Source organism: Corvus kubaryi, unplaced genomic scaffold, assembly GCF_017639235.1.
Source record: "Corvus kubaryi isolate FWS band 111438036 unplaced genomic scaffold, C.kubaryi_AGA036_p1.0 split3-73, whole genome shotgun sequence".
Lineage (NCBI taxonomy): Eukaryota > Metazoa > Chordata > Aves > Passeriformes > Corvidae > Corvus > Corvus kubaryi.
Window position 1 is genome coordinate 33410435 of NW_024582091.1, and position 21691 is coordinate 33432125.

Consider the following 21691-nt stretch of genomic DNA (forward strand, 5'->3'; position numbering starts at 1 on the left):
CACAGTGGCGCGTTCGGCCGTCCCGGCCCGCGCGTGACGTCGGCGCGTCCCGCGGTCCCGGCGGCGGGGCCGGAGGGAGCGGCAGGTGGCGGCGGGCGGAGCGGGGCCGAGCGGAGCTGAGCCGAGCGGAGCGGCCCGGCGGGTGAGTCCCCGCGCCGCCGCGGGTGGGCACGAGCCGGAGCGGTCGGGGAGAGGCGGTGGCGGCGGTGGCAGCGGTGGCCTCGGCCACCAAAGGCCTCTCCGACAGCGCCCCCTACGCGGCCGCCCGGGGCCGGGGCGGCGCTGCCTCCCCTCGCCCCTCCGCCGCCGGCGGGCCGCGGAGGGAGCTGGAGCGGGCGCCGTGGTCTCCCCGCGCTTGTGAGAGCTCTGAACAAAAGGCCGGCCGAGCTGGGCTGAACCGAACGAGGGGCGGCCGCCGGGCGGCCAGAGCCCTGCCCGGTATTGTTTTGGCGGAGGGGAGGGTGGAGGGTGTCGCCCGCCGCCGCCCCGCCCGCGGGGTCACGTGCTGAGTGTCGGGGCCGCGGCGGTGGAGCCCTGCCCGGGAGCCCTTCCCCAGGCCCCGCACGGAGAGGGAGAGACGGGACGGCTGGCAAAGCTTCCCGGCCCTTCCTGCCGGGCCCCGCTGCCGGGCACCGCGGAGCCGTGTCCCTGCAGGAGGCGGCGCCCCGCGCCGGTGCGGAGCAAGGTGCGCGCAGAGTGCCGGACCGGACCCGGACTTAGGCTGGACTCGATGATCCCGAAGGTCTTTCCCAATCTGGTCGATTCTGTGAGTCGGGGGTTTCGTTGTGCTGGGCAGTAAAATAGGTCAGGAGCATTAGCCGTGGCGGCGTCGCGCGTGGCGGAATCCCCTGGCCGAGCCGGCGCAGCGCTCTAATTCCCAGGGCGATGTGCAGCGCTTCAATGTGTGGCTTCGCCCCTGCGGATGTCAGCGCTGTGCCCAGCCGGCCTCGGGCACTGCCGCCGGCGACCTGAGCGGAGCCGCACGGGCGGTCACGGGAGCGCAGCGCGGAGCACCCAGGCAGGAGCAACTAAGTGTTCCCAGTGGAAATGCTTTTGTTTCTCTGTGCTTGACGGCCTCGGCTCAAGTGTTTGCACTGCATCCTTTCTGAATGTTAAAAGGGGACGTGAAATGTGAAAACGGGTCCCGCTGTTGGTGCGGTGCATGTTGCCTCCACTGAAAAATTGTTGTAAAATATTAACTAGATGTGAGGTTTTTGTACGAACAAGACGATTGGAATGGTAAAATAGTTAAACTGAAATTGTGGGAGGTTTAATCTTAGTACAGCTTTTCAGTGATATGCCTGAGAAATGCTGTAGGTTTTGTTACTGGTGTGTAATATGCAGCTACATATTAACAATTACAAGGAGGAGTAGGGAGCAGAGCTTTAAAATGTTTCGCTTCTGTCAGGTTTGTAATACTAAAAATCCAATCCTCTTTTTGTTAGCTGCTGCCTCTGGACGGTGGGCTACTTAAAAATAGATTCTGAAGCATCTCTAAAAATGCGGTACCAAAAATTACAGTGTGTAATAGTATTGAAGACATGGTGAAATCTGAATCTTCGTTTGGTAATTTTGAACAAGTCTTAAATATTGAATGTTTCTTGCAAGAACTTGCTATATAGTCTTGTGTGGTTAATACTGTAGTTTCTGTCCAAGTGTATTGAAGTGCCAGTTGTTTAAATTGCTATAATGCAAAATCTGTAGTGAGTGAAAGAAAAAGTTTGTTCTTGTTTCCTTCAAAATACATTGTATCAATGTAGATGTAACTGAGTTGTCATTTATTTAAAGAGCTGGAACTGCAGTATTTTCATAGTCTATTGAATAGTGGGCCCCTGGAAAAGCCTTCATATTGAAATTGATTTTTTTTTCCTCTCTTCTGTGCATGTTAGTCAAGTGTGTGTGTGTATGTATATATATATATATACACACACACGAAGATATATATAGATATATATATATATATATATATACACACACGAAGATGTCCCTGTACTTATTGCAGTTTCTGAAGCACTGGTAACTTAAGATGAACCAAACTTCATTCTTTGCACACTTTTGATTTGAGAGAGAAATTAACATTTTTCTTTGTTAAATAGATTGAAATAGGATATATGCTCAAAATTCAAGATTAGTACTCCAATTGTAGCATAGGGAACAACATCATTTTCAATAGATGTAACATTTTAATACTGAAATGGCTGACTGTTCTGATCTTGACTCTTCTATGATTCAGTTCCAAATGTACACATAAATGTTGGGTGTTTATTAGTGTGAAATAGCCAACGATAAGGAATGACAGGCAACTTGAAGTCTCATCACAATCAGCAATTCCTGAGAATATTCTAAGTTTAAGAAACAGATACAAAAAAGTAGGCAAGCACAGGAAACAGGTTATTTATCTGTTGTGCTATCCAGTGCCAGGGACAGTTTTAAACATACCTGATAAGACTCAGTACCTTGAGCTGGTAGTGTATTGACAATAGCAGACCATCAGACAGGAGAGTGATTTTTCCTGTTAAATAAAACAGCCACCTTCTTTCTTCCCCCACTGTCTGGCTCATGGCGACTTGTGGGGAAGGGCAGAATTTGGGGGATCTTTTTCCCCTCCTCTTCCCCCCCCCCCCCCAGCTGAGTTACAAATAAGGGAGCTTGATGGAAAAAAACCCCAAATATTTAATTACAGAAGAGCATTTATTCTTGTGAATTAATACTGTAACTGCTGAGTTTTCAAGGGGATAAATGATGAATTTGTAATAGCTATTTTAGAATAATATGTATGGAGTTGTAGAATTCATGAGATTTTATCATTTGAAGTAGGATTCAGATAATAGTCTTTGGCTGGTGTGAGTTGAATTCGCCAATGTTTTGCACTTGTTTGTTTTTAAAAAGCTAAGATTTTACTTATGGAGGAAGCTTAAAACTGTAGGTAACTCTTCATCAATGTACAGGAGCTGGCTTTCTAAATATGTTTGCTTCTGGTTTTGGTTTGGGTGCGTTTTTTGTTTGTTTGTTGGGTTTTTTTTGTAATTGTTGTTTCCCCAAAGAAGTAAGGGTGGAAGAATTGTGCTGGATGTGATAATTTACTGGGTCTCATGGTTTAATGAGCACAGTTGACTGAGCTGACAAGAAATCTTGGCCTAGTAAAAGCTTAACATTTTTCTTAAGGAGAACCTGAAGTCATTTTGGGAGATAGGTCTGGTAAGAAGTCCATGACTTCAAAATCCTAAATTATGAAAGAAGTGGACATGACTTCTCCCAGTAAGCATCCTGAGAGACTTTTGGGGACAAAGAGAACTGTTCTATGCTGGCTGAGTCTCAGTTTGGATGTTGCTCAGTTTGAATTCTTGTTCCTGATCAGCGACACTGTCCTTCTGTCTGTTCCACCTTTAAAGTTTCAAAATCAATGTGTGATGCAGGGGTTTAGGAAGGGATGGATACCTGCAGGTTGCTGCAGATAGGGTAACTCCTCATACTACAGGAAGAAGAGAAAATTAATTGCTAAGTATAGAACAGCTTTTACCCAGGTGACTTCAAAGGAGGAGTCATCATCCAAAAAGGGGTGCTTGTGTAACCACAAGTGTCTGTTAGTCTGTTCAGTAGAATTTTCAAGACTGGCTTATTAAATAAATAACAATGCCGTGAAATGTAGAGGTTACCTGAAGTCAGTGTGTGAACTAGTTCTTTTCAAGAGCTTTGGAGAAATTGGAAATTTGCATTACCACAATCCTGTAATTATGCCTTCCTTGGATTCTTCTAGGTATAATTACATACCTTGAATATGTGCATGCATTTTTATTTCTTAAGTAATCTCCCAGAACTGACCCAGCCTTTTTCTGCCATCTCCACATAGCATTTGGTTTTATGATGTGCTACTTCTAGTAGTGGATTGTGAGAGGTAGTAGATAAAAGACTTCAGGTGATACCTATTGAAGTAACAGAAAGCAGCTATGAAGATAAAGGACTGAACACCACACCCAGAGCATCAAGCTTGTTGCAGCTGTCTCTTTGATCATAGAAAACATAGTATCGTGTCTCTGGATTAGTAGAGCCACAATTCTAATGCGATTGCAGCTGGTGGTTTCAGATTGATGTGTGAAGAAAGGAAAGCTGCTAGAACTATGAGGGGAGAAAAGGTGTGGATAGGCTTGTTAATTTTTGCATTTTTCTTTTGGAGTTCATTCTAAAAATAGCTGCAGGGAATGTTACATGGAGCTTAGCTATAAAGAAAATAACATACTTGAATAATGCTTCATGCACTAAAGTCAACTGAACACTCTGATATTATTAATGATAAATGTTTGCTCATTTGATGAAGGACTATAGCACAGAATACTGTAATGCTGCATATTCTTTCAGGGACTTATCACTCCTTGACTTCACTCAGCTCTTACATGTCTGCTCTGCACTGTGTTTATGCTGAAATGATTCTTTCCTTGAACATATTGAAATCAAAGAGGTGACGTTCTCAGATCTGCTTCAAATCATTCCTATGTATAATGTTTTGCAGCAACTGGAAACTGTAGTTCAAAATGTTTAAGAATCATCCAGAAAGCTGCAGACCAGAAGGAGGATGTGACTCTGTGGCTCATCAGTCTTTTTACAGAGGATTCACTGAAGGTGGTTCTCTTAGGTCAAGACCTTCCTGTTTAGGGTGTGAGAGTGCAAGAGTGATGGTCTCCCTTCCCGTTCTGAGTTTGCAGATTCCTACTTCCCTACTGTAGGAACTTTTTATGTATTTGTTAAGCACTTAGTGACTATTATGTATTTGTGAAATGACTTGGCTCAGATTCTGGTTGGTGGCATTCACCAAATGTATTGTGACTGACATTATCTGCTAGCTTGATAACACTGCCTCTGCGGTGTGGAGGCTGAGTTGCATCCTTGTCCTCTTTTTTAGAGGTCATATGCACTCTTTCCATTGTTGAACCTTGGAGCCCATCAGAGCATTTTAAAGAAATAGAGGAAGGTCCTAATTAATTTTTGTTGTTGTTTGTTTACCTTGTTAAGTATCAAATGTAGGTCATAGAGTTTCTTTATAAGCTGGTATGAGGATGTACATATGTGGATTTATAAAGAAGAAAGTGCTGAATGGTTCTGAGGTTCATTCATTTAATGAATGCAATGATCTCTGTAAAAGAGGACAAGGATTCAAGGCTCTGAGCCTCGAAATATAAAGAGGCAGATTTCTACTTGAAATATGGAGAAGACCTGGGGGAAATTGGCTATTCACGTGCGCTGTTTTTTCCTCAAGTGTCTGATACTAGTCCGTGTCAGGACAAGACATATGGCTAGACGGTCCTTTGGAATGGTGTAATACAGATAGTTTTATAAACAGCTTTAGGAAGCCATTGTGACTTTTTAAAATTTCTAAATATAAGGGATCATTTATTAGAGGTTAAAATTGCATAAACATAACATGCTCGCAACTTCGGTCTTGTTTCTCCTTTTGTGTTACTCCTTTTGTGAGGTTACTGTATGGAAATGAGCAATTAACTTACTATCGTCAAAAATAATTGCCTTTTATAATGCTTAAAAAAAGATGATTTGTTTAAGCCAGACATCAAAATAAAAACTGTGGGTCAAAATTGATGGTTGCAAAAAATGAAGCAGAAGTCCAATGGTAGTTTTATTGAAAATAGCCTGCATTGAGTAAATAAAAGCATAGTATTTTCCTTTCTGTAACAGAACCGTGGCATTGTACTTTGCTTGCTCGTACCTCTGGATGACATTATAATGGTGGTATTATTTGCTTTCTGTTAGTTTGCAGAGAAGCTGAAACGCTGTAGTGTACCACTGAGCAGGACAAGTCAGGAATGAGCCAGCCTTGGGAAGGAGGACCTGCCATCCTAGCTGGAGACATCTGAAGAGAGGACATTTCAGTCTTGTGGCATGCTTCAGTAGAAATTATTCAGAAAAAGTAAGCTGTTGTTTTGTTAATGAACTTAAACATGTCAGCTCCTTGATGGACTGCTTAGTTGCAGTTAGAATTTCACCTGGAATTTGAAGTGATTTTGTGTGGATTTACTTTTTCTTCCATTAAATTCCAAGAAGGCCTGGGGTCTTTCCATGTAGTTGTTACACATCACCTCTTCCATACTTCATGTATTGATGAAGGCCCCATAGCTTAGAAATTAAACTTATTATTTAATATTAAAAACGAAAACCACAAGAAGTGGGATCTGGCAAGATTTTGGACTAATTCCTTCTGAGTTTTAGGCTGTGTTTATGCTAAAATGCAGAGTTCAGGTTCTTATTGCTCCCTTATTTACACCTGAATTAAGGATCTAAATACTTCAAATAAAATTATTTTTAGAATTCTTCCTTGAGTTTAATTAATTTGTAGTCAGTAGTCAAGAATATGATTTTCCATGATGCTAGGAGTGTCTTAAAGGGAACCCAATCCTCCAAAAAATAGAGCTTTCCTGTTTGATAACAGTTCTGATATAAAGCCTGTTTTGACTGAACCTTAATTTCAGGAAAAATACTGTGTGGTCAGTTTTTTTTAATTCTTAATAGCATGAAGTTGCAGTACAAGTGCTTCCACAGCCATAACGTAGCAGAACAGCAGCCCAAGATGTTTGTCCTCGGTTCTGAAGGATTACCTCTTCAGTAAAAACCTACGTACGTGTACATCCTCCTACCAGCTTATAAACAAACTCTGACCTAGATTTGGTATTAAAAAGGTTAATTAGCATCATGCTTTAAAAACAAGAAGTGAGACAGTGTCAGTGTAGTTGATAGAAATCTTCAAGTGCATAATTGTCCTGCATTCTGAGCACATGCAACTGCAGTTGTGCTTATCTTAGAAGAGTTTTATGTTCCTGGGTAGCACTTCTAGTGATAAGGGTTTGCTCTTCCAGCTCTATTCATTTTATACATAACATTTTCCTTAGAGTCATTAAAACTCAAAAAAGAATTTCAAGAAAAGGCATTTACTCCTTTTCATATCCTGCATTATTATCTTGATCTAGTAAGAAATTACAGATCCCTCAAATAAATGGGCGACCTACTGAGCACAGTTCAAATGTTAGCATTTTTTTGCTTCCAGAAAACATGTAACAACTTTTAATTCTTCTTTTAGTTTGCCTCAGGGTAAACTCTCTTTAGTTTAGCTTACAGTATCAGAATTTAGTTTGTCAAAGTGCATTGCCTTTTTCATCCCTGCATTGCATTTTAATCACCTCCAAAATCTTAATTATGATACGTGACTTGTGTAAAAGTTACTTACCTACAGGTTGTTCTAATCTTGTATTTGACTCTGGAAAGGATAACTTTATAAAGGATATTCAGGGAAAAGCATCCTTTTTTAAAACTGTAGCACGGAAGTAGAAATCTCTGCTGCTGTGCCTTTTTGCACTGTAGTATCTCAATGTGGGGGCACTTGAAAATTAAGATCTTTTACCTCAGCCATGGTTAGCACAAATTAATCAATAAATGGATTTCTCTTTTAGCTCTTCTGTTGTGAAGTGATGGCTGGGTTGTGTTTGTGGGTATTCTGAAATATTCTCTCCTTTTTCTAGTAAGTTTCTTGGTGTAAACTGTGACATTTGCTGTAAAAATCTGTTGCAAAATACAGCCTCAGAAGTATGAGGCTTCCAAAAAGCAACTTGTTCACAACATTGTTAGAATGGATCTCACAGATGTGTGCTGTGCAGTAAAAACACAGTTACCAGCTGGTAGGTAATGCTGTGTCTGTATCTGGCATGCTGATTTAAGAACTGTTAGCAGATTTGTCATTAATCTCAGGAAAAAGAAATTCAGATACAAAACTGAAACATAGGTGGATACAATTACATATTACTTCAGGAAAAAGCATTTGAGCTGTAGAGCTTTTAAAAGAATTACTTGATTAAAAAAAGGATTAAAGGGGAATTGGTCTTTCAAGAGGAAATTATAGTGATAGAAGGGAACAGACAGCATAGAGAAAAATATTTTAAGTAAACAGCACATGATCTTTTTTTGTAAAGATAAATACAGATACTGAACCTTCCCCCCCCCCCCCCAGCAGATATTTATAAGATTTTTAAAGCAGTGGAGGCTTTTACAGTAACACTAGGCATTTTCTCTTGAAATTTTTGTTAGAAATGTGTATAACACTAGAACAGGCTGTCCAGGCAGCCTGTGGTATCTCCATCCTTGCAGGTTTCAGAAAAACGCACCTAGACAGTGATCAGCCACAGCTGATCTAATCTAGTATTATTGTTGGTGCCATGTGGAGCAGGAAACTGGACTAGGTGACCTTTAAAGGTCCCTTTTGACCCACGTGCTTGTGGTAGTTTTGCAGGAAGTATTCCTAGCTGTCTGTACAACAAAGACTACTTTCACTGAAAGGCTGTTTTGTTGAATATCAGTCTTGAAGTTCCTTGGGGATTTTAATTGGAAAAAGGCACCTTTTCAGGTCCCATTCCCCAAAGCCATTCTTCTCCGTCATTTGGTATCTGGTGTTTGGTTTTGATTGTTAATAAATAAAAGGAAAATTACCATGAAAGAGACTGTGAAAGATTGCCATGGCAAAAATGTAGTTGAGAAGGCATTTGCATATTTAGGCTAGAATTTTTCAAATACTTAAATCTTACACAATGCCAAAGTGATGCAGTTTTGCATTCCCCATTCCCTCACAGTTACAAAATCATCTTTAATAACAGAAATAAGATATGGCCAGAGAAAGTAAAGGCAATGACTTCACAAGCCAGTCAAGTCAGAGTTGTGTGTCTTCTGCAATACACTGCTGCTTCTGCTGGTCTGCAGTGATTCCTTTCGAGAGGCACTTGCATATATCAGGGGGTTCACTTAATGTTTAAGAAAAAGGAATCCAAGGTATCTTTTGAAAAGGCCACCTCCATTTTCAGATCTGGTTATTTCTGCAGCCCTGTGGTTGTTCTGAGCTCAGTTTGAGGGATAGTGTACATCCCTTAGTGCATGGGAACTAAGGAACAGAGTGGGGGAATTCTTCAGCTGGGTGCTGCTGTCAGGCATATTTTCTACTGTGTAAACCTAGTCTGAGATGCTGTTCAGGCAGTCCCTTAATCAAGCAGACAATCACCTGTAGTCTGAAGAGGGATTGTTTAAGTTCAATTCACAGCCACGTCACCTCTTGTGGAAAGAACCATCGTTTCTTTCAATTTCCTGAGGAGGCACCAAAATAACTGGTTGGCTGAAGGTTCATTAATCAACACTACTTCAGAGAATGAACAGAGGAAATAACAAAATTTATTTTCTAACTTGGGATGTTAACATGCTGAAAATTAAACAGGTAAAATATTGGTGATTAGCAAAAGAAATTTTCCCAGTTGATTTAGTCTGTCACCTCAGGAAACAGTAACTTACCTTAATTTGAGGTAAACATCTCATTCCATGGATGTTGAGGTGAAATGTAATGCGAGGTGCTAGTTTAAGTTGACACAATAAACTGATTTAAATTTCTTTGATCCTCTGCAGGATGGCTGGCTGTGGTGAAATAGATCATTCAATCAACATGCTTCCCACAAATAGGAAGACAAATGAGTCATGTACCAATGCAGCACCTTCCCTGCAAGTCCCTGAATGTGCTATCTGTCTGCAAACATGTGTCCATCCTGTAAGTCTGCCCTGTAAACATGTTTTCTGCTATCTGTGTGTGAAGGGAGCTTCTTGGCTTGGGAAACGATGTGCGCTCTGCCGGCAAGAGATTCCCGAGGATTTTCTTGACAAGCCAACCTTATTGTCACCCGAAGAACTCAAAGCAGCAAGCAGAGGCAATGGAGAATATGCTTGGTACTATGAAGGTAGAAATGGCTGGTGGCAGTATGATGAACGTACCAGCAGAGAGCTGGAAGATGCCTTTTCCAAGGGTAAAAAGAGCACTGAAATGCTAATTGCTGGTTTTTTATACGTAGCAGACCTTGAAAATATGGTTCAGTATAGGAGAAATGAGCATGGACGTCGCAGAAAAATCAAACGGGACATAATAGATATACCAAAGAAGGGAGTGGCTGGGCTGAGGCTGGACTGTGACAGCAACACTGTCAACCTGGCACGAGAGAGCTCTGCTGACGGTGCGGACAGCACACTGACTCCAGGGGCTGTAGCTGTGCAGCCTCTAGCATCCATTTCTGTGAGGCCCCTGCCAGCACTAGATGGTCAGCTTGTGAGTCCTTCAACGCCATCACCCGATGCAAGCAACTCTTTAGAGAACTCTTTTGCCCACTTGCAAATAAATGGAGACAGTATGGCTGAAAGGAGTCACAGGGTAGAGGGAGAAGAAGACCATGGATCATCATCTTCTGGTAGGGTGCCAGCCCCCGACACCTCTGTTGAGGAGACCGAATCGGATGCCAGCAGCGACAGTGAGGATGTGTCTGCCCACCTTCAGCAACGCCCATCCTCTGGTCAGCAGAGACACTTGAATGCCAGTGCAAGCCAGCCAGGAGCAGACAGACCAGGGGCAGGGGGTGGGGTGGCAAACACAAGTGTAAGATCTAGAAGGCCAGATGGACAGTGCACAGTCACTGAAGTTTAAATCTAGAGCCATGTGAAAAAAAATACTCAGTTGTAATTTTCTGTAAATTTTCTGTCCACATTGGCATTGCACTCAAACCTAGCAGCGTGTTTGGTGGGAGGGTGGGGTGAAGGGGGGAAACAGATTTGGCCTGTTTTAACTTAAGTCTCTTAACATGTCTCAGCTGGAAGACTGTTTAACTCTAGGAAACTGGGTTGTCCTGTTAATGGTTTGAAAGCTGTTTAGCAATGCCCAGTTTTCTTGAAAATGTCTTGTGTTTATTTTGTAGCATTTTCCCCTTGAAGATACTCTATCCTTTTTTGGCCAATGTATATCTGCTGTACAACTTGAATTGTCTTCATTCTCTTGACTGTTGCATTAAGTGTCTTACTACTTTCTGCATGGATTGATGTATGAAAAGAACACTAAAGCAATGTGGAATCAGGCAAGGTGTTGGGTGTGAGCAGGATGCTTAATTTAATGTGAGAAAATAGATGTGAGTTTGGAGTTAAAATGTGTTTTTATTAGACAAGAGCAATCATTTACCTTTTTTCAATGGTAATGTAAAAATGCTGTTAACTTGTGTTGCAAATCCTTACCTTTACACTCTCCATGGCTTTTTCACTGGCTTTGCCATCTAGTCCTTGTAGTTTTGTTTTTGGAGATCTTTCTTGATCTGTCTCGTTTTTGTTACAGAATTTATAATTTAATAAAACTACATTTTATCAGTAACAATCTCAGATATGTTTCCAGTTTAATTGAACTTCACTGAAGGAATTTCAAAGAAAATTCTCATAAAACAGCTTACGGTGTTTACCAAAAGGGAGGACTAGTTCTGAGTGGCATCCTGAAGTTCTTGCATCGCTGACTGGCTGTCTCTCAAATACAACACAGTAGGATTATCATCTTTTACTGAAAAATCATGAGTTGCAAGCTTTAGTACACAGACATCTGAAGAGCTGATTAACTCACTTCACTGTTGATGGCAGGCAGAAGTATCAGCCTTATTTTAACAGCAGAAATGTTGAAATAAAAGAGTGTAAGTTATCAAAATTGACCCTATAACAAAGGACATGGACATTAAGGACTATAGCGCTGTTTATCTCTTCATAGCAAAACTGGTGGCAGCACAGAAAGGGTACTGTTGTATTAGCAATGTAGGAGCTGCATTTCTACAGACTTCTGAATATTAGAAGCCAGATCTTAAGAAACACAGCTTGTCTTTTCTGTCCCTGGCAGGTGTTTGACATTTTTTCAGATTGAGAAATGGCATTAGTTGATTCTAGACTCAGTCTTCAAACTAAAGCTAATTAAACTCCAATGCTTAGTATATATATCCCAGAATAGAAAGGGACAGTAGCTGATACATAGGTACTACTGATCTTAAGACAGAAGTTGCTTTAGGCAAACAACCATTTGAAGGGAATTAAAAGGGCTGATTTTTAAAAAGGGTAGATTTAAACTTTTATAATGTTCTGACTGTAATGATGGATGACATGCCTGATCTTGGACAAAGCTGTGCCCCCTCCTCTGCCCGCAGGTGAGATCAGTGGGTCAGGAAAGTGCAGACAAGATTAGGATGAAATAAGGAAGATTTCCTTCATTCTCAGCTAGGAAGAGATGCTCTTGATCACAGGTTTTCACTATCATCTTCCAGTCCCATAAGGAAATAAGCCAATTACATGGACTTCAGAAGGAAACTGGATGGAATGCTTTTTTCTGTTAGTTGCTAGCTGTCTTATTTCTCTGATTTGAGTTAGTATCCAGTGGCTCTAACCAAAGTCTGACTTATTGAAGGCTTTTGTAGCACAAAGAAAGAACACTTCAGCTACGTGCACACACTTTAAGTGAGAGTATGGGTTGAAAAAAAGCAAGAAACAAAATAGAGGAACATGACTCACTATATACTTAATTTAAGGATTTGCAGCCCAAACAACCCACAAATAATTCTATCAGTGGTTATCCTTGGGGTTTTTGACCCAAGTAGAGAGTTCAGCCCCACACCTGTGATGCTGCTTTTGGCTTCTGCTGGGTGACTGCAGCTGTGAAACACTAAAATTAGTTAAAGTGAGGCTGGTGAGAGCTTAATAGCCAGTCGTCAGAGTGGCAAATGCACTCCCCAGATCAAGCTAGGGAAAAGTAGTAACCGATAATTCCCATCTTATATTTAAACCATTACTTTCAGTAGGAAATGTGTTCTCTGCCTATTTTAGCAAAGCCACAGCCACACTGCATTATGTGGTTGGCTGTAATTACATGCACTATGTGATTTTTGACTTGTACAGCATAGCCAGAGAAATGCACAGGGGAGCAGAAGGGAAAATGAAAAAGGAAATTTAAAAACTATGAAATCTACAGCATCTCATGATTTCCAGAACAGATAACCACAGATACAGGAATCCTATTTCATGGCTACAAAAGATATAAATCAGATAGTGAACCAAGCATTCTGCAAGAACACCTTGCTTATCTAGATTGATCATTTGGTAAATATATTTCTATCAGCAGCAAGTAAGATAGAAGCATCTGTATTGCTAAAAGTGATCTCCAGTATCCAACCTTTACAAGCTTGGTACAGAATCCACACCCCTATTAAACCCTTGGGTTGTCCCAGTACACAGGAAAAACAAGACAGACATTTCACAATGCAATAGGAAACTTAGTTTGCTGAGGAGGAAGCTGGCAAACTAGCCCCTAGGAAGTAAAAATGCTGGCATGCTATTTAATTAGGAGACTGGGACTATCACTTTGGATGTTTCTAATTTATTTTGCTCATTTAGTGCTTGTTTGTCTTTAAGCCATTTCAGAAGGGAAAAATAAACCCTGAGATGAAGCTTGACATCTTTAATAATTGTAAAGGAAATACAAACACTTATCAACTGCTGGTTAAAGGTATTTGTCACTTTCAGATGATAAGAAAGTATTTTGTGAAATAAAGCATTTAGTTTTCAACTGGGTAAAATGGGATTCCATTTCATCTCAGTCTGGAACTCTCATCCTAGCATTCATGGTAATTTAGTTGGGCTGGTTTCTGTATGAAGGACTCATCTTCCTTTTAGAAGAAAATAAACCAGAGAATATGGTATTAGACTACTAACCTGTAGTGATCTTCAGAATGTCCTGTACCTGTGTTTGGTATATTTATGATACCAACAAAATGGGTTTCCGTAACTGTTTGTAAAACTGTTCTGAATGTGTCTTGGTCTGTACTAGTTAATTACTTGTCCTGTTTTCTTAGAAGCAGACACTGGCCTTTGATACAAATCAGAGAGGGTGGCTGGGGAAATACATTTGCTGAAATGAGAAGCTCGTTGTCTAGAAATCAAAATGGGAAGAGATGCCCCATAGGTGTAGTTACCATTCACTTACTGCCAGCACAAATCTGGTTCAAAATGTGAAAGAAACCAGATTCTGCCTTTGTCCTACAATATCCTCCCTTTCAAATTTCTATTACCCAGTACACAGAATACACTTACAAGCCTAATACACTAAAGAAAAAAGATTCAAGGGTCTTGCTCAGGTTCTAAGCAATTTTCACACCAATTTTAAAAACAGTAACAGTATTAGTAATAGCACATTAATTCTTGCTAAAAGCAAAGACATAACCAGCTGTCCTTTAAAACACATTTTTTTCACTCGTAACAACATGATGTGCTATTGCTTCAAAAAGCTGCATGAGTATGGACTGGAGTGTACCTTGAAGGTTCAGTGATGCTGCAGTCTGGAATCCCTCATGAGTCTTGAGAAACTTCATGAAAAGCAGAACAGCTTCACTACTAAACAGTCAAGTGCTGGCTGACTATACTAAAACTTAGGCACTTGTGAAGTAACGGGTTTGAAGTTCTTTAGGGCATGGGAAATAATCTAGCTACATGGGAGTGACAACTGAGCTACTGGATTAAAAGGAGCAGGGGGAGGAAAGGCACAAACCAAAACACTACTCTCTTCCTCATGTTCTCATTCCTGTCTCTTCTCTAACCTGAAAGTAAAAATTGAACTTTATTTTTTGGGGAAGAGAGATTTGAAATCTTCCTCCATTAGTGCTTCAGATATAAAGGCAAAGGTGCAGGATCAACAGGGTGGAGGCAAGTTCCTTCTCTGAAATGCCAACTCAAAACATCCCTTTCTTCAGCATTTCTTTTGGTTGCTCCAGGCTATATTCATTGCTGTGAAAACCATACAGTAAAACATCCCTAGCAGATCACAGAATCTGCTCGAAACCTACAGAATCTTAACAGGCAATCCAAGCCTAATTCCCAACATCGATTTGTCCCCAAATCCTCAAACACATGTAGTTACCTTGCTGTCTAAAACTCAGGAGTCCTGCCACACTTGTAGAAATCATAACATGGATTTCCATCCAAGATACTGCCTTCTTTTCTTAAGGGAGCTTGTTCCATGATCTAGAACTAGTTATGCCTTGTCAGAGCAAGAATGCATGACAGTGGCACACAGCCCAGAGCTTCCTTCTTTACATGCCCCCACAGGGTACTTAGGTCCTTGGCTCAGATCTCAGTTCCTGCTGGATTTAGAGACAAGTGCATCCTAACCAACAGTACAGGAAACTCTCAGTCACAGATATATCTGTATGGTTTTGCTCTCACAGATGCTTATTTTTAAAGCAGGCACTCTGTGTCAGTTTCTAATATCTAAAGGGAAAACTTTCCCCACTGAGTTATCCAATTACTTGCATAGTCACTGGCATGAAGTGGAGACTGAGTTCCAAATCTTCTAGTCAGCCCAAACACACCGTACCAGCAAAAATGCATTGAAGAAAGACATAGACATATCCACACACATCTTACCAGAATGCTGAAGTACTCACATCACCCAGTCACTTAAGGACAAGCCCTTTTGGGGCATGATACATCATGGCCTTCCAAGATTTCAGCTAGATTCTGTGTGAAGAACCAGGCCAGCAGCTTTGCACAGGTACAGGATATGGGAATGTGCAGATGCATGTGTAGGTAGTTGATTCCTTGAGCAGTGAGAAGACACCAAAATACATTTAAAAACCTGAATCAGTGTCAGTGAATGAGTGCTAGAAGCTTCTCACTAACTTAAGGCTTCTCCTGTAAAAGCACCATTAAAATTGAAGTATCCAAGGATATTTTCTCAGCAATTATATGAAGAACTAGAAATGAAAAAATAAAAGCTATCCTCTCACTAGTTATCATCTTTTCCAAGCTGCTTAAAGACACTGGTTGGGAAGCTCATATTTTGCAGCTTTAGATGCACCTGTTCTGCAAATGAATAAACCTCATAACTTTCAAGTAATTAATATCCATACCAGTTAAAAAACCAAAATTAACACCAAATAAAATAATCTTCAGCCTCGTTTCAAATGAATTATAGTTCTATTTTCAGCATAGTATTTACCTTTACATACTAATTTCACTAATCTCCATTCAGTGGGTGATTAAGACAGTAGAGAATCTGCCCGGGATGTCTCTGTGGTTGCACACCAAATACGCCTGCCTGACTTAAATGGCAGGAATGTTAAGGCCATTTTAAATGGACAAGTCCTTAAATGATTCCGTTTAATGGCTGCTTTACTGAAAGCTTTGTTTGCAAAAAGGTCAAGCCCATTCCTCATGCATAAACCATCATTTTTGTTTTGGTCTTCTATCCAATGCCTGCAAATTGGCAGGCCCACCCCACACAGTTCCAAAAATGTCCTTCTCTGTTCTTAGGGCAGCTTCCAGTGGGAGCTCTCTTCCTGCTGTCACCACCTTTTTCACAGCCCGAATCACAGTGGTCGGACCCTCTGTGTACTGATTCAGCCAGGCCCGGGCTTCTCCCAACGCCGTGGTTTCGTCTGAGGACGGCAGCGTCTCCTCGGAGAGCCCCAGGCGCAGAGCTCTCTCGGGGTCCACCCGGGCAGCCCCGCCCAGCAGCTGCAGGGCTGCCCCGCTGCCCACGATCCGCACCAGCCGGGCAGCTCCTCCCCAGCCGGGCACCAGGCCCATGTGCTTGTGGACAAACCGAATTTCATTTCCAGGTGTCATCAACCTGTCAATGAAGAACAAACACAGAGGTCAATCCATGTATCGACTTTCGTTTTCAGCTCAACGGTCCTCGATTTTCTATTTTCTCCTCCCTTCTGCTTCCAAAGGCTGATACAACTTGACAGCATGCTCATTACAGCCAGAGCTGGAGTATCTTAATTTTTACATCACATGGTGCCATAACTGCAGCTTTTGGCCCTTCTCAAAATTAGATACATAGGCAGCTACAAGTAAAGATGCTTAGTGCCCATACTGATACCTGTAGTCAGTTCTAAAAGTGTTGAAAACAGAACTGCAGACAGAGGACATGTTACATTTATTCCCAGTGAGACACTGCCTTGCAAAGGGTGTTGGGTAAAACCCAAACAAAACTAATGTGCAAAACATTTCTCAAGAGGATGGATTGTGGTCTTAGTACTGATGTGAAGTGGGGAGGTTCTGTCAGCACGGTGGTGATTACAGCACAGGTGGTGCTTTTTCATTCCATATTTTAGAGATCCATGTGAGTTTGATTTCTAACTGCTCATTACAGCGAGGGAAATCGGGATGGATGCTCAACTTATGGCTCACAATGCACAATAGAATTGCTTTTTATTTATGCTTGCAGTGTGTAATAGAATTGCTCCCCTCTACAAGATAAGTAACATTCCTCTTTCCAAAGATTTCACATCTTTCTTTTCTATGCTTCTTTTCTACAGCTTCTCACCCCCTTTACTTAAGAACTCACCCTAGGGCTCATTAAGCTATCTCCTTGGAGGAGCTCTGCTGCTGCAGCAGATTATTCTGTCTTCACACAGTGGTCACACTGACACACGTTAGGTTAGTGGAAAAAACCACTAGAAATAGAAACACATAGAAAAAATGTACAGAAACAGACCAGTACTTGCTCTTTCTCAAGGTGATATTCTGCAGTGTGGTTGCTTGCTGCTGATTGTAAGGCAAAGGATGGAAATTACACTTGTGAAGTAGATTAACTTCTACTTCAAGCACTAATTGGCTTTTTGAAGACAAATCTTGGGATACTGAGGTCTACACACAAGTCTGTTTCCTAACAATGCAGTTTTCCATAGTGAAAATACCAAGGTGAACAGCTTTGAAAGGGGAAAGGAAAAATCTTTAAAAATGCAACTACTTCTAAGAACTCACTGTTCTCACATCTGCTTAGTTATTGTTAATTGTAAGTTTGCTTGGTTGCTTTATTCTTAACCAGAGCACCATCAGCATTCATGCCACACTGTACAGCATCAGAATTGAAGAGCTTACGCTTTATCCCAGATCCAGCACAATGCACAAAAGCAACAGCTGACGGACCAGATTGCATGAAAGCCTTTCTGTAGAGATAGCAGAGGAAGGTTGTGTGACAAAAGGAAGAAAGCAGAGTATTGCAGGGGAGGAAAGGCTTTAAGCTAATATTATCAAGTGCTTCCCAGACCCAGCAAATCCCAGGGAGTTCAGGTCTCTTCTCTCAAAAGAATGACTCTGCAAGTATTCCAAAACTCCTTTACTGGCTCAGTTTACTCTGCAATTTGCTCACATCCAGTGTCCCACTGGAAAAGCAATAATGAAAACATTATTACGGGTTTAATTCTAGCTGTACTGAGTGATGTGAGGCACTAGAAAAGAAAGGGTTATAGGCAGCTGTGCATCTGATGCTAGACAACCCGTAGGCAGTCTCACAGGACAGCCACCACAGGTCAGGGAGGCCATGTTGCCCTTGTATATTGAATCTGAGATTGTTTCAGACAATGTTTAGTATGTGGGAAGGGCTCTGTTTCCCTGCAATGTCTTTACCTCCCTCAGAGAAAATGGAACCAAATACAATTAAAGGAAAATAAACCACTGACCGCTTAACTCACAGAGAGACTGTGAGGCTGCAGCTTCCAGAACCTCACTGGGATTCACCTCTTCCCACAATGCTCCTTTGAACAAGCCTCACAGAAAATACTGAGCTAAGCGGCAGTCAGTGGAAGGTGTAACTGCAGTATTGGACTGCTTTCAGGCTTAAGAAAGGTATCTATGGTTTTTCAGACTTTTCAACTATGAAGTCACACCATTTCTTACAGAAACCACCCATCATACTCTCTTTTAGATTTATCACTCACTTGCAGTCCCTGTGCCCAGGAAGCAATGGAGACCTGAGCTCATGTCTGAAGAGGCAGAAGCAGCTGGCAAGCCAGCCTGGGATCAGCCTCTGAATGCTCCCAGCTGCAGCCTTGCATACATATTTCCCTTTTTATTGTATGAAAGGAATTGAGTCCACCTTCTGAGACATGACAGATCTGATCTCCCATTAAAAGAATTTTTGTAAGAAAAGCACATCAAGCATTACTTAACATAAAGAGGCAGACATCAAAAAGCTGGAAAGACCAAAGTACTATTCCTAAACTGTTTATACCTTATTCACCTAGTACTGGCCCTGCCTGAGAGAGAGTAGTAGATGAATACAAAATTAACCCTGATTTGAACAGTATGCCGGTCTTGTCTTTCACGTCAAAGGAATTAAAATCTGGGTCCCCTGTATCCCAGGGGAAGGTCATATACTAGACTCCTACATATATGCCTTCCCTGCCCTAATAAAGAAAATCTGTTGCATGACAATACCGAAAAAAAAAAAATTATTCAATGTAATTAATGTACAAAGTGACAGAAGACCTTATAGTAAGCAGGGGAACATCCCTCAGAAATGTGAAGGGTAGCAAAATCCTCAAAATTTAAATTGGAAATAAGAGGTTAAGGTAATATAAGCCTCAACGTGCAGCTGAAACCTTCTTTGAAACCATTTTATTTCCATGTTACAAACACTACAGCCCCCCCACGAAGAAAGCACAGCCACCATGGGCCACATCCAATTTTGTGTTAGTCATCTAAAGCAAACGAGCTACAGCAAATGTTCCTGCTGTACATTTTAAAATGTTCTCAGCTGCACTAAATGTTACAAATCCTCCCCCTTTGATCTGAGGATTCCTTCATTCTGTCACATCTCATTGTACCCACAAACAACTGACTGTCACATTGCATCTCATCACATCACTGGCAATGCACGTGAGAAGAAACCTTGTTACTAACATTGCAGCCTAGCAAATCCCAGCCTTGTAAAGGTACACTTGCTCCCCAAAGGCGGCACTTTCTGTGAGCTAACAGCTATGCTTTCCTTTGCTAAAGTATTTCCCAGCTACTTGAAGCCAGAGCATATACAATAAAAGCTGAAAATGCAAATAAAAATATACTTTCTCAATTTTTCATACCTGCTTATTATAAATACTAATGTTACTGAGCTGTTCCAACGGATGTAATCAGTTCCTTGATAGAACTAAGATTATATTAAGATCTGTGCTGGCCCTTACCTAATCATTTCCTGGACTTCAAGGTTTGAGTTATAGTCAGCATTCTGACAAGGCAAAGATACTAATCAAATTTACTAGGGAGGGACAGATACCACCCTCTATTTTATGCATTTTAAAAGATCCTACAACTATGCTTTTGAAACCCATTATAGGAAAAAAAGACACCTAAAACAATACATGTGTTGTCAGCAACCTGGATTTTGTTCCCGTTCCCAGTGTCACATAAGGACACAGCTCCTGACTTCTGATCTTCCCCTTTTAGTTGGCGTGAGACTGGCACACCATGGAGGGAGGCAGCCAGCATCATGCAGTGCTGCAGCACCTGGTTGGTTCCCAGCTATGGCTGTACCAAGAGAGGGCAGCCAGAACTGCAGGAGATGACTTTTACCTCCCCCACAAATACTTTGGCATCCTGCTCTCAAACCATCAATATTAATATAAATAATAAACAGACCTTACGTCTTTGGGTCACAGTAAGTTCCCTCACCGAATCTGCTACCTTCTTCTGTAAATTTCAGTAATACCTTATCTGCAAGGTGATTGAACCAACACAAAGCAGAAAATTCCCTATAAACGAGAGTCAAAGGCCTTGGGGTACATTTAAAAGACATCCATGTTTTTAGCATGCTGTAGAGCAAGAGCTACAGAAATAATAATAGATCTTCAAGTAGAACTACATATTTTGCAAAACATAGATGCAGGACACCCAGACAGATGAAAAGTAATGTCTATGGTCAGCCACACACCCACTTTGGTGCAGGGAGATGGGGAGTGGGGGTTATGGTCAGTTCATCACATGTTGTTTCTGCCACTGCTCAGGGAGAGGAGTCCTTCCTCTGCTCCGGTGTGGGGCCCCTCACACGGAGACAGTTCTCTGCAAACTTTTCCAGTGTGATTCACTCTTCCAAAGGGTGCCATCCTTCAAGAACAGCCTGCTCCAGCATGGGTTCACAAGTCCTACCAGGAAACCTGCTCCAGCATGGGCTCCTCTCTCCACAGGTCCCTACAGGACCCTGCTCCAGCACAGGCCTCCCAGCCCATTCTTGGGCATTCATCTCCTCTGGTGTGGGTCTTCTCCAGGGGCTGTAGGTGGATCTTTGCATCCCTGTGGTCCTCCCTGGGCTGCAGGGGCACAGCTGCCTCACCATGGTCCGCAGGGGAATCTCAGCTCTGGCACCTCAGGTACCTCCTTCCCTCCAACCCCTCCTTCTCCACTGACCCTGGTGTCTGCAGAGTTGTTCCTCTCACATATTCTCACCCTGCTCTTCTCTGGCCACAATTACAACTGTGCAGTAACTTTCTTCTCCTTTTAAAATATGTTATCACAGAGATATTACTATCATTCCTGATTGGCTCAACCTGGGCCAGCAGTGCATCCACCTTGGAGCCAGCTGGCACTGGCTCTACCTGACACAGGGGAAGCTTCTGGCAACTTCTCACAGAAGCAGTACCTACTGCTACCTCTGTAGCCCCTCTGCTACCAAAACCTGGCCATACAAACCCAAAACACCATCCAAACCACACATGGAACTATTGCAGGTACAGGAAAAGAAAGATATTAAAGGAAAAAGGAAACCACCTGGAAAATGGTAACAGAAGGAAGGGTATCAAGAGCCAAACACTTGTTCAAAGAACAGAAGAACAAAGTTGATGTACAATGCTGCCATACAGTTTGCCCAACATGTATGCCTTTCTAACAAACTCATCAATACGGCATCAGCTTAATTAACTCTTTTAAAATTAAATAACAGCAGTGTTATGCTGACACATGGCCAAAAGAGCTTTTTAAAATACACACTGCTGGGGAGTGCAAGTTCAATAATTTGTTAAGAGGTCAGGTATGACATTATCTGCAGATGGTG

General features: G+C 41.8%; 2 protein-coding genes across 13 annotated transcripts in view; one reads left to right on the forward strand and one right to left on the reverse strand.

Annotated features, from left to right (window-relative positions):
- Nucleotides 1–46: 46 nt before the first annotated feature.
- RNF146 (ring finger protein 146) lies at nt 47–11217 on the forward strand. 3 transcript variants are annotated; one of them, XM_042017381.1, is made up of 3 exons: nt 47–142; nt 5761–5917; nt 9439–11217. In XM_042017381.1, exon 3 carries the CDS (start codon nt 9440–9442, stop codon nt 10496–10498), a length of 1059 nt encoding a protein of 352 aa, XP_041873315.1. In that variant the 5' UTR covers nt 47–142; nt 5761–5917; nt 9439; the 3' UTR covers nt 10499–11217. The 3 variants fall into 3 exon arrangements, with proteins under 3 accessions (XP_041873315.1, XP_041873318.1, XP_041873317.1); XM_042017383.1 differs by lacking the exon at nt 47–142 and adding an exon at nt 405–766; XM_042017384.1 differs by lacking the exon at nt 5761–5917 and having other exon boundaries at nt 108–142.
- A 2089-nt stretch (nt 11218–13306) lies between these two features.
- The window catches only part of ECHDC1 (ethylmalonyl-CoA decarboxylase 1), a 44963-nt gene continuing 36578 nt past the window's right edge, over nt 13307–21691 (reverse strand). For all 10 annotated transcript variants that reach the window (XM_042017372.1, XM_042017370.1, XM_042017375.1 and 7 more), the window contains one exon: nt 13307–16489. In XM_042017372.1, coding sequence (XP_041873306.1) covers nt 16084–16489 — 406 coding nt within the window. In that variant the 3' untranslated portion in view covers nt 13307–16083. The remainder of the gene's footprint in view (nt 16490–21691) is intronic.